We start from the raw sequence: 13,198 nt of genomic DNA, 5'->3' as shown, positions 1-13,198 counted from the left end.
GTTTAGGAACAAAAGTCACAATATTACATAAAACTAATTATAGTAAATACTTGTAATTATACATTTATTTTTCTCATGTATATTTTTCCACCATTTTTATTTGTAGTAGTTTATTATATATCATATGGGAAAAATGTATTAAATTTAACTATATAGATACGCTTTTTTAAATATTGAATTATCCCCTGGAAAAATACTTCAATTTCAAGACTGTAGTTTAATTGCCGCTGTAAACTCCCCAGCTTCTGTTTCCCTCCTTGCCCCAAAGCAGATACATATTCTTTCAAAAATAAATGTGAGTTGTTTAAATGTGTGACATCAAGGAAACTTTTGTCTGATAGAATGTACCAGAATGGTGGTAATTTGCTCTATTTTATTCCTTTCTCCTCAAAAATTTCCAATTATCTCACTTTCTTTCTCCCAGACTGACACACACACACAGAAGTCCACATACATACACAATTAGCTGCTGCAAAGAGTTTAAAGCAGGAAGACAATGGATGGATCTGACATATATTATTTACCATAGGCTCATGGATGTCCTGCATATAGAAATACTCTCTCAGTAGTCAATAAAAAATCATCTTAATATCAAACTTAAGTACTACTAATACGGAGGCAGACAGAGAGCTGTCTCGGTAAAACCTGGGGGAAACTGAGTGGGGTCAGGGCTTTTTTTAGTAGACAGTCACATTTACTGAATTTCTTGAAAGGAAATTCCCCACAACCTTTCTCTTATTCCAGCTGATGGATGCTGTGATGAACAAGTCCTCTGGGATATGGCCTAGCAGACCTTATGGTTTGTCACAAAGAGGTTATCTAGTTTGACCACTCATAATGGTCTCAGTGGTCCACGTAGGTGACCTTGGCCAAACAAATGTTCTTGAAGGTATTGGTGTTGGCTGTGCACCTGTGTACCACACTCTCACCCCACAGATATATAGCACAATAGTTACCTGCCCCAGAGCCTCCGCAGCTGAATGGTCAGGCTGTCCTCAGAGGTGGCTCACTCTTTCCTGAGGACCTCGTCTACTTTCTTCTGTACCAGCTGGAGCTCATAGGTTGAATTCTTTCTGCTTTTCTTTTCTTCTGTATTCAATGAAAGCATACATAGGGCCAGGATACTTCACAAATTAAAACTAATTTATTCCTTCTATTAATGTTTTAATTTTCAGTAAAACAGAAATAAAAACCATGTGTGGGAAATGAATCCAGTTATTCTGATATTTGGGATTTTAGACATATTTTAAGACATGTTTTCTACCCTTTAGTTCAGTTCTGCTACATTTACCTAATCTCATTTAAAAAGTCTTGGGAGATATTATCACTAATTACGTTGCTTACTTTTTAATTCATTGCATAGGGGTTTCTTACGTAAACTTTTATTATTTCTTAAACCCATTGATATTTGTAAAAAATGTTTTTATCATCATATTTTTGCTTACTGTTCAATGCATTTATATAAAAAAAGTTCCAAATATTGTTTATTCTCTTCAACTCAAAAGAAATTAAATTATAAAGCATTAAGAGAGGAATGGGGGAGTGAGAGATCCCCTTGATCTCTCCCGTTGAAATTTCAGCTATTTGAGCAGCTATAACTCAGCAAAGGATTCTCGCCCTGATGGTACACAGGTACACCTGAAAGAGCCACACATTGAAGCAACTGAAGGTGGGCATGGAACAGTGAGGATGGGGATGAGGATGCAAAAAGATAGAGACACAGCATTTCAATGGACCACGCATGGCTGGGCTCCAGAGAGGGGAGGAACCAACCCAGTTGTATCTGGGTTTCCTCCTGCCAGGAGGAGTGGAGAGATGGGGCGGGAGGGTCATTGTCAGGAGTGAAAAACTAGAGCAATGGCTGAGTTCTGGGACAGAGCAGGGGATGCAACACTGGGACTCTGCCGGTTCTCCTGCAGTCTGTTTGCAGCCCACACTTTGGACAGAGATCTGGAAACACAAAGTGCTAATTCCACAGAACCACCATTTCCCCTGAGCAAAAAGGGTGCTCTGTGTCTAGTCCCTAGTCCATCAGGGCACAGGAGACAACAGGCAAAGGCCCAAGGTGGCCATTGCTGCAAAGAACAGAAAGGCAACCAGGACCCTCAGCCCACCCCACCTCCAATTCACGGCTACAGCATGACGGCAGCCACCAGGCAGTGGGAGCCAGCCCAGGGATTTTACAGAGATAAACTTTCTAATCCAGTGCCACTTACTGGAAAATAATAGAAAAACATCTAGGAATGTTTTCTACTAAGAGCCACTCACAAATACGTAGACAGAGGATCCCATCAAATACTTTGAATAACCAAGAAAGAGACACAGTTCAAAAAAACAAAAAATCAAATAAACTCAAAAATAGTGTGTTAATTCATAGTCAGCAAATTTTAATGGACAGAAATAAACAATATTGTGTCCAGGAGGTAATGCCCAAGAGGTGGGGTATAGGACAAAAAAGTATCCAATACAAAGTAGTTGAATTGATATGAGAACATATAATCTGTATAAAAGGAATGTACAAAGAATTTGATTGAAAATATAAAGTTTTATTGAAACATATAGCTTTATAGAAACATTGTTAAAACAAATAGCTTTGTTAAAAAGCATATGCAATATCTATCCAATAGAGTGTGTGGCATAGAAAGCAGAAATGTGCACACACTTGTTTCTAATTTTAGATGTAACTTTCCGTGTTAGCTGGAAAATAAAAATGTGTTATGTTTAAGATTCTCCCAAATTTCTGTGATTTGACTTCTGTTGAGCAAACATTGTGTAGTCCATGGACCACCCTAAATCTCAGAAGAGTCCTAGATATACTTCATCCACTTAACAGAACTGAGTTCTTCAAGAGCAGAAGAAAGAGGTGATAAATATTGTTCGAGGAACTGGGAGGTTTGAATACAGAAGATCAACCTGATACCAATTTATGTCAAAAACTCTTGAGTTTCTGATTGGGTTCCAAACCCTTAACCTCCTGAAATTGTGTGATCATATTTACCATGTGTTGTTGGGCAAAATTCTAAAATATAATTTATTAGCTAAGTTTGTGTTGAGGGTGTGTCAGATTCATTAATACACTGGGAAGAGAAACAGAAAGATGTAAAAAAGCACAGACTTAGAAAGGATAGGGAAATAGGAAGTTTATTTTTATAGCTAGAACACATAATGAGAAGCATAGGAATGCTAGATGAAGTTGAGGTTTTATTTTACAAATCATAAAACCATCATGCCCAAATCCTGTAATAGGTAAGAAGACTGTGTGTCAGAATAATCTATGTGCTAGGTTTGGTAAGAGTTCATCAGAAATAATAAACAGCACATTTAAAGAGTGAATGGTGCTTGACCAGGCGGTGGCACAGTGGATAGAGCATCAGCTTGGGACACTGAAGGCCCAGGTTCAAAACCCTGAGGTCACCAGCTTGCGCACAGGCTCCTCCGGCTTGATTGCAGGCTCACCAGCTTGAGCACAGGGTCACTGGCTTGAATGTGGGATCATAGACATGATCCCATGGTCACTGGCCCAAAGGTCGCTGGCTTGAGCAAGGGGTCACTGGCTCGGCTGCAGCCCTCACCCCCTGTCAAGGCACATATGAGAAAGCAATCAATGAAAAACTAAGGTGCCATAACTACAAGTTGAGGTTTCTCATCTCACTCCCTTCCTGTCTGTCTGTCTCTCTCTCTCTCACTCTCTCTCTCACTAAAAAGAAAAAAAAAAGAGTGAATGATAAAGTATATCTGTCACTGAGTGTATGGCACAGCTTTGTCCTCCAATAGCAGTGCCCCATAGACCCAGTCAGCATGGGCTCATAGTGCCAAGAAAAAGGTTTTATTTTTAAATGGGCCATTGCCAGTGATTTTTTTTTCTAGTGTTAACAAAAATTTCAAAACACGTACATTGTTTTCCTGTTTCTTAATTTTGATTTTTCTCTTTAAAAATGCATATAAACTACATTTTTCCCCTGAAAATGAGGCTGATAACTTCAAGTGAGACTTGTATGAGGTAGCTATTTACTACTGATCTATTGAGATGAAAATAATATATTGGATGTGAAACACAGGCACACACACATACAGGACTTGAAAGACACATGCTATTGAGAACCTTAATATGTGTAAACGTTTGAGCCATTGAGAGCTGACTTTGTCCAAAAGGTTGTTTTCAGTATACAACTCACAGACATCTTGTGATTTGTCCCTTCTTTAATTTCACTTTTTTTTATTTTATCAACAGTGCAGGCTGTGACTCCATTCTCTCTATCTTCTTTGTCAATGACAGCCTTGTTCATGTCAGGAAGGTATTCAGCATGACTGTTTACCCTTTGCCTGGATTTAAATTGATTTCTGATGCACAGTCTTGCATTTATAAATGGAGTACAGAAAAAGGCACCAGTAGCAGCAACAGTGCATTTGCATATTTCTACTTATTTTGAGTGCTGCAATGTACTAAATTAGTTTAAAAGAAACTGTGACTTAACTAGCATCCAACTACATTGGGCTTAATTATGCATTAAGCAACATAAAACACCACTGTAGCTAAGCAATTTCCAGCAAGCAAGAAGAGCAAAGCTGATTTCAAACTACAGGAAGATGAAAACGTAGGTTTATAGTCATGAGTATATAAAATAGTTTATTCTTCTATTATTATTTATTAATTATTATTTTCCATTCAAAAAAACTGTGAACCTACTTATGTAATATACTTATGCCCTGCCCGGTATATTACAAAACTTAGCAATCAAAACAGGATGATATTGGTATGCAAACAGGAAAATAGATCAATAAAAATCCCATAAATAAACCCATTCTTAGACCAGACCAGTTGGCTCAGTGATAGAGCATCAGACAGCATATGAATGTCCTGGGTTTGATTCCCAGTCAGGGCACACAGGAGAAGCAACCATCTGCTTCTCCAACCCCCTTCTCTCACTCTCTCTTTCTCTCTCTCTTCTCACAGCCATGGCTCAATTGGTTCAAGCGAGTTGGCCTCTGGCTCTGAGGATGCTCCTTTGCCTCTGCCTCAGGCACTAAAAGTCCTGTGATCCAGATGGGCAGACATCACCACCTAGTGGGCTTGCTGGGTGGATCCTGGATCCTGGTCGAAGCACATGCGAGAGTCTGTCTCCTTGCCTCCCCTCCTCCCACTAAAGTAAAATAAAAATTAAACTCACTCATATATGACCAAAAAAAAGGCATCAAGAATGCACAAGGGAAAAAAAATAGTCTCTTCAATAAATGGTAATGAAAAACTGAATATCCACAAGCAAAAAAGAAAAGAAGAAAAGAGGAGGGGAGAGGAGTGGAGGGGAGTGGAGGGGAGGGAGGGAGAGGGGAGAGGAGACATGAGGAGGGGAGGGGAGCCAGGGAAAGAAAAGGAAAAGAATGGGAAGGGGAGGGGAGGGGAGGGGAGGGAAGGGAAGGGAAGGGAAGGGAAGGGAAGGGAAGGGAAGGGAAGGGAAGGGAAGGGAAGGGAAGGGAAGGGAAGGGAAGGGAAGGGAAGGGAAGGGAAGGGAAAGAAAGAAAAGGAAAATTAGATTTCTATCTTACACCACTCACAAAAATCAACCTGAAATGTATTAGGTAGGACACCTACCTCACAGCATATACAAAAATCAATTCAAAATGGATTAAAGACTTAAATAAGGGTTAATATGCAAATATATATAAAGGACTAATACAACTCAATAGAAAAAAAACTATAACCATATTAAAAACTTGGCAAAGGACCTAAATGGACAATTTTTCCAAAGAACTACAAATGGTCAACAGGCATATTAAAAGATGCTCAACATCACTAATCATCAAGGAGATGCAAATGAAAACCACAATTATATATCACTTTATACCTAGTAGGATGTCCATTATCAAAAAGAGACATGAAGATGATTTAACTTTGGGTGGTGGGCACACAGCGTGATATCCTGATCATATGTCATAGAAATGTACACTTGAAACCTGTATGATATTATTAACCAATGTCACCCCAATAAGGTCAATTAAAAATAAATTTTAAAAAAGAAGGAAAGAGACATTTCCCCAAGAAGAAAAAAGAGAGAGATAGACATGAGATACATGTTAGTGAACATATGAAGAGAACCCTTTTTGGTGGGAATGTAAATTGGTATAGCCACTACAGTAAACAGTATAGAGGTTCCTCAAAAATTAAAAACAAAATGACTATATGATCCAGCAAGCTCACTTATGGATATACATTGAAAGGAAATAAAATCTCTTGGTACTTATCAAAAAGTTACAAGAAATTATTCTGGTTGACCGATGTTTGATATAACATCCACTCTTGAACCAAATAACTGTGACCAGGTATGCGCAGTCATGTCATACATAATGAGTATTTGAAACAAGGGGGATGAGAGTGGAGAAAGTTATTAGAAAATTCATGCAGGGGTGAGTAGAAATATCAAGGGGACCACTTTGTAAATTACATAATTGTGTAATCTGTATGCTGTTCATCTAAAACTAATACAGAACAATATCAAATATAAACTGTAATTAAAAAATAAAAATATATCTAAAGAAGAAAAATCAATGTATCATCCTAATTAGGTTAAACTAGACAGAATACTAGAAAATCCCTATGATTCTAAGATTTTAAGTTTTAAAAAAGATAATCTAGGACAGGATTCCAAGCTTAGTGTGAGACTCAACCCTATATAATCATTCAGGGACAGATGACTTTGATATTTTTCACTGGTGACTTCCATGGTTGTTGTGGTCAGTTAGGACCAGCCAGCTAAAATAAGGATAAGGGAAATTCCAAGAGACATCCTCCTAAGTAAGTGAATAAATCTGTACACATTCTTTTCTTTCCTATTTCATTGCCAAGGACTAAGTCACATGTTCTCACAAGCTACAAGAGAGTCAAGAAACACATCCTGGATATCATGGAAATTTAAAAAAAAAATAAAATGAAGGAGAACTGAATTTGGTAGACACCTCTCTGTCTCTGGTGCAGTGCACAATATAATACAATCATGAGAACCAAAGAGAGCCAGGGAAAAAAATCAAGAGAAAAAAATGTCATAATTTGACTTATATCTTAGAATAATATATTAATAATTACTGAAATAAGAAAGAGAAGATTGATAAGAGCAAAATACAATACTGAAAATAAAGAGTTGTGTTTAAGTATTTCGGCTTTTAAAAGATTACATAAATGTGAACTAATAGAGTTAAAAGACAGGATTAGCATGATTTGGGGGACTCATTAGCCAGGTAGATACAAGAGATGCATTTGATAAAAGTCATATTTTCTAATAAGGCTGATTTTATGTGTGACAAAATTGAGAGTAAAAAAAAAGAGAGAGATGTCTTGAGCACAATGTCTGTGAAAATCCTGGGACCACTGTCTACAATGTCTACACATCTACAAGCCTGATCCTGGCCGCTCTCGTTTTCCACATAGGTTATTGCAATCACCTCCTAACTCACCTCTCTGCTCCCACTCCTGTCTTCACTAATGCATATTGTGTCCTTATTTCATACCACTGTCCAGATTCCACTCCTTTCCTAAACTGTAAGAAAACACAATATGTGTCGTTAATGATTTTGAAAGATTAAATGACATGGTGTAAATTATTGAGTCCCCTAAAAGCCCATGTTCTATGCAAATAGCTTCATATGTGGAGCTGGATGTGCACCCGTCAGTAAATAAGACACATGCCCTGGAATCAAGGAGTTTATGAAAGGCAAAGAAGTCAAATTTTGGAGTAACACTCAAAATGTAGTATAATAAGAGTCAAAATAGCATTGCATTAGAAATATTTAACTTTGCCTGCATGAATAATGGGTCACTTTTCATAGATGGAACACACCAGCTCAGTCTAAATGATGAACAGGCAGTCAGATTCCTGTTCATGTGACCGATCTACAGGGCACAAAGTTTTCTGCGTCTCCTGAAGGTTACAGAAGACTATCTTCCATAGTTACATACTTATTGAAGGCCTCAAGTAAGTAGAGAAAAGCTGATGTGTGTACTGATTATGTTATATAGCTTACCAAATATTTATGGCAATAATAAAAGTCACCCTATCTTTTCTCTCCTATTAGTATTAAAGGCTTCATAATGTCATTTTCCTATCCTCACTTTCTGATACAGAAAACTTGAGACTTAGGATACTATATCCTCTCATACAAAATCTTTTTTTTTTCTACATATCTGTAAGGAAAGATAAATTCTATCCATGGCATGACCACATAAACAACCTAGATGGTGATGCATGAAGTCCAAGTAATTTCCACATTGCATTCCTTGAGGTTAAGAAATTCTATTTAACAACTTCATATTTAGTACCCTCAGAGTTTCTATGTACCTACAGACCAACTTAAAGACTAGGGATGTCTCGCCCTGGCTGGTTGGCTCAGTGGTAGAGCGTCAGCCTGGCGTGCGGAAGTCCCGGGTTCGATTCCCTGCCAGGGCACACAGGAGAAGCACCCATCTACTTCTCCACCCTTTCCCCTCTCCTTCCTCTCTGTCTCTCTCTTCCCCTCCCGCAGCCAAGGCTCCATTGGAGCAAAGATGGCCCGGGCGCTGGGGATGGCTCCATGACCTCTGCCTCAGGCACTAGACTGGCTCTGGTTGCAACAGAGCGATGCCCCAGATGGGCAGAGCATCGCCCCCTGGTGGGTGTGCTGGGTGGATCCCAGTCGGGTGCATGCGGGAGTCTGTCTGACTGCCTCCCCGTTTCCAGCTTCAGAAAAAAAAAAAAGACTAGGGATGTCTCTATACAGCCTTTCCCAAAGGGGAATTGCTCCCACTCTCCAAACATGGAGAGGAAGGAAGAAGGTGGAGAGGAGTGGCCAGGAGACAGTGCTCCTCAGACCGTATTCCACAGGGAGAAGGTGCACTGCACAGGAAACCTCCTCTGTTGTTTTCTAAGTCACCACTTGATAAACAGGTTACTGAGTTAAATATGCAACATCCAGGAGGGAAGATGCTATCACAATGAGTAAGAGGCTATTTCTTACCCAAGAAACACTGATAGATTTCAAAGTGGAAGTATGGTGTTCAGGAAAACAGGAATGGCTGAATTTGTTACTTGAATAATTTAAACCAAAAATTTACAGTACCTAGACCATATCTTTATGAAAGAAGCACCACGCAGTGATTTCTCCATAATAGAAACAGGTAAGCAGACATTATTTCCCCCTGCATATCTTATAGTAGTGCTTAATTTTTTTCTTTCCAAACTTAAGAGTCATCAAAGAAAATTCTTTCAAGCAGAATAATTGATACTGCACCTCTGTTATTCACTGATTGCTTTTTCATATGTGCCTTGACCTCCTTGCTCAAGCCAGTAATCTTGGGTTTAAGCCAGTGACCTTTGGGCTCAAACCAGCAACCATGGGGTCATGTATATGATTCAATGCTCAAGCTGGTGACCCACCACTCAAGCCAGTGACCTCTGGGTTTCAAACCTGGATCCTCGGCAACCCAGGCCAATGCTCTATCCACTGAGCCACCACGTGGTCAAGCTTATTTTGTTTTCTTAAATGTAAAAATAACAAAATAAACTTGTGAAACTGAAAGATCTGACAAAGTCTCAGAGTAAATGTCACTTCCTTAAGAAATTACATGGGGCTCCCTTAATATATTGTGTTTCTCTCTCCACAGACTCTGCACATTCTAGCGTAGGTAAGACCTGACTAGTCTGTCTGATTTACCAGTAGTCTCTAAGCTCTGTGAAGCCAGAAACTGGGTTCATAATATTTACCATTAGAGCCATTACTGTGTAAAACACTTGGAATTTAATACACACTTAGTATTTTCCCATGATAAATTATAATACATACTATAAAATATATAGAGATTGACTTTTATCACAAAAATCTGGGTCACTGAAAACTTAATCCTTTTTTCGTGGAAGTTGTTTTTCAAAAGGTAAAACTTCTGAGGAAACACACATATAAGTAAAGTAATATTATATATAAAATCTTGAAATTTGTGAAAATATATAAAATGGAAAAATGACTACCAAGATGTGAAAACAGGAGAAAAAAGAGAGAGAAAGACCAGAAAAGCAAAGAAATGGAAAGAGAAGATTTGAAAACATGACCTCAGTGTTAGTTTGTAGAGCATATTATTTGAATATGAAATGTCTCTGGTTCTTAATCCCACCTCTTGACATTTCTGAGCCCTAGCACAGAAGAGCTCAAGAAAGCTTTTATCTTTAGAATGTGCTGTGAAAAACGAACAATGTCAGGATAGAGAATTCATTGAACTAAAGGAAAAGGAGTTTAGCATTAGTGAGAAGTAAGAAAAAAGGAGTAGAAATTGTAAATTTTTTCAGTAGTTCAGGACTTATGAGAGGGAATAGGAATTAGAGGTCTTAAAAGAAGAAAGGGAGGTCATGTTCTGTAGGAAGAAAAAACAGATTTGGAATCTGGGAAATGTAGGATAAATGTCAAAACTCGTGACAATGCAGATGTTGGAGTATGTCAACCTGTGAAAAAGGTCACAATTTAGCATGCGTTAATAAAGGATGGATGGAAATCACAAAAGTGATGTCTAGAATCCAGTACAACGAAGAAGAGACAACTTATTTGGTCTAAAATCATCAACTATTTAAGGAGCTGAATAGGCTAAACTTGCACTACCTTTAGCACTGTGTTTTCAGACATACCTGTATCAAGTGTGTATAAATAGTTAGAGATAAAGAAAGGTTGACAAAAGCAGATTTTATATTTTGTCTGGTTTCAGGTGTGAACCTTTTGATCAAATTCTCTAACAAATTTTCTTTTCCCTTTTCCTTGTGTAATTAGGCCTAAACTTACCAAATTATTTCTACATTATGCCTGAAATTCAGAGTATAAGTAAAGCTGTTAAGATTGTTGGGGGACATGGCAGGGCTGAGGACACATAAAAGCAAAATTATATATCTTTAATTCACATTCTAGAATTCAAATGAACATGTGACTTGCTATGATACATACTCATAAAAATGTCTATGACATATTAAATGGAATATTTTTCTAGAATGGGGCAAGGCTCTAATTCTTATCTTTCTGATCAGTGTCTATGTCACTCTCCCAGATGGAAAGCAGTCCAGGCTGGTTGGAAATGGGTCTGTAGTAAGTCTTACTGATGCCCTTGCCCTTGGTTATCTGAGATGAAGTTCACAGGGAAACATAAAACCAAACATGAAAAAAATCATCTAAGTGAATGATAAACTAGGAAGTTTTAGGCAGAAATATACAAATAAAAAACAAGTAGAGAACCAACTGACCAAGAAGGAGAGAGAAAACTTCTCATTAGAGAACGGCACAAGTTACCTAGAGCAGTTGTTTCTCCTCCTTTTCTCTTCTTTTCTTTCATTTTCTTTCTTTCTTTCTTTCTTTCTTTCTTTCTTTCTTTCTTTCTTTCTTTCTTTCTTTCTTTCCTTCTTTCTTTCATATTATTTTGAAGTGACACCCTGCTTTTTATTTGGTAGAAGACTTAAAAACAGTGAGAATAATAATTGTACTGGTTTCAAGTTCTACAACAGGTCTTTCCTGTTCTGAGACTAAGCTAGCTAGCTACCTGACATGCTTTGCTGTTAGTTGGTTGTTCTGTTTTGATGTGTTATGCATTTATTGATGTTGTTACTACAAACAGGATAAATTCAGTTTAAGATTGTTTTCTGTTTTTATATATTGAAATTTTAGAACATTGAATTTGAACCAAAAATATACAAAACCAACGCACAAAACATTGCATTATATCTCCTTTGTCAGTGAATTGAAGCAACTTCTAAGCCTGAAATCATTCTGTTCATATATGGAATCCACAGGACAAAACCTCCCACAGGGAAACCACACTGCATTGATGGGCTTTATCCTGCTTGGCTTCTCTGATGTTCCTGACCTCCAAGAATTTCTTTTTGGGATGTTTTTGATTATCTATGTGATCATTCTTATAGGAAATAGCCTCATTGTCCTAATAATCAAGGTTGATCCTTCCCTTCAGAAGAAGCCAATGTATTTTTTCCTTGGGAACTTTTCTTCATTGGAAATCTTTTATGTGTCAGTCACTCTCCCCAGACTGTTAATAGATCTTTGTAGACAAAATAGAAATATTTCCTTTCTGGCCTGTGCCACTCAAATGTATTTCTTCCTGGTCTTCGGAGCTACTGAGTGCCTTATTCTGACTGTTATGGCTTATGACAGGTATGTTGCCATTTGCAACCCATTACTCTACTCTCTGCTTATGAGTAATAGGCTGTGTGTTCAACTGGCAGCTGGCTGTTTAATGACTGGATTTCTGGTACACATAGTGTTCACCTACCAGATCTTCTCTCTACCCTTCTGTGGATCTCACCAGTTGAATCACTTTTTCTGTGACGTGCCTCCAGTACTTCAGCTTGTCTGTGGGGACATTTTCATGATAGAGATGTTGGTTTATGTGCTTACTGTTCTAATTATTTTTATTCCTTTTATGTTGATTCTTGGGTCTTATGTGAAAATCCTCTGCACCATCCTGAAGCTACCATCAGCCACAGGGCGGGCCAAGGCATTCTCCACTTGCTCTTCCCATCTCATGGTTGTGGTATTATTCTTCGGATCAGGCATCATTTCATATTTGAGACCAAAGACCAGTCATTCATCAGAGACAGACAAGTTCCTCTCTCTTTTTTACACCATTGTGACACCACTGTTTAACCCGATGATCTATTGTTTAAGAAACAAAGAAGTTATGGTGGCATTGAGAAAATTCCTATTGAAATGAACTGTTCTGTGACTCAAAAACATAACTTTTTATAGTTTGTTTCTTATGTATCACAGTCTCCAGACACTAATTTTGGTTTTATTCCAAAATTTCTCAGAATCTTGGTTATTCTGGATGGGTGATATTATATTAGTATCTCACCTGAAATAAACTCTGCTGCTGTTTTTAAATAGGGATGCGTGAGAGTCACTTTCTTACTTCTAGCTTTCTGAAGTACTAATGATCCATTTTTCTTTCTTTATTCTTTAAAGAAACTTTATAGGAACTTACTGACAAAGGAATAACTGTGTAGGAACTGGGAAGAGGTAAGAATGAATGCTAATGCAGCAAAATAGATAAAACTCATATTAGTCATCTCTGTACTCCCGACATCTCTTCTCCTCCTTATAGTCCTGCATTCTGTAAAACTCCTTGCACCCCTTAGGGGACCACACCTGGTTTCCCATGACGTTCCTTTCAAAACACAGACTATTTTCACTC

General features: G+C 38.0%; 1 protein-coding gene across 1 annotated transcript; it reads left to right on the top strand.

Annotated features, from left to right (window-relative positions):
* Positions 1-11,770: 11,770 nt before the first annotated feature.
* LOC136320779 (olfactory receptor 10AG1-like) lies at positions 11,771-12,718 on the top strand. The gene has a single exon (XM_066253931.1). It carries the CDS (start codon positions 11,771-11,773, stop codon positions 12,716-12,718), a length of 948 nt encoding a protein of 315 aa, XP_066110028.1.
* The last annotated feature ends 480 nt before the right edge of the window (positions 12,719-13,198 follow it).

This window comes from Saccopteryx bilineata, chromosome 1, assembly GCF_036850765.1.
Source record: "Saccopteryx bilineata isolate mSacBil1 chromosome 1, mSacBil1_pri_phased_curated, whole genome shotgun sequence".
In the NCBI taxonomy this organism is placed as follows: domain Eukaryota; kingdom Metazoa; phylum Chordata; class Mammalia; order Chiroptera; family Emballonuridae; genus Saccopteryx; species Saccopteryx bilineata.
The sequence above is the reverse complement of the archived record's forward strand: the minus strand, read 5'-3'. Positions and strand labels throughout refer to the sequence as shown.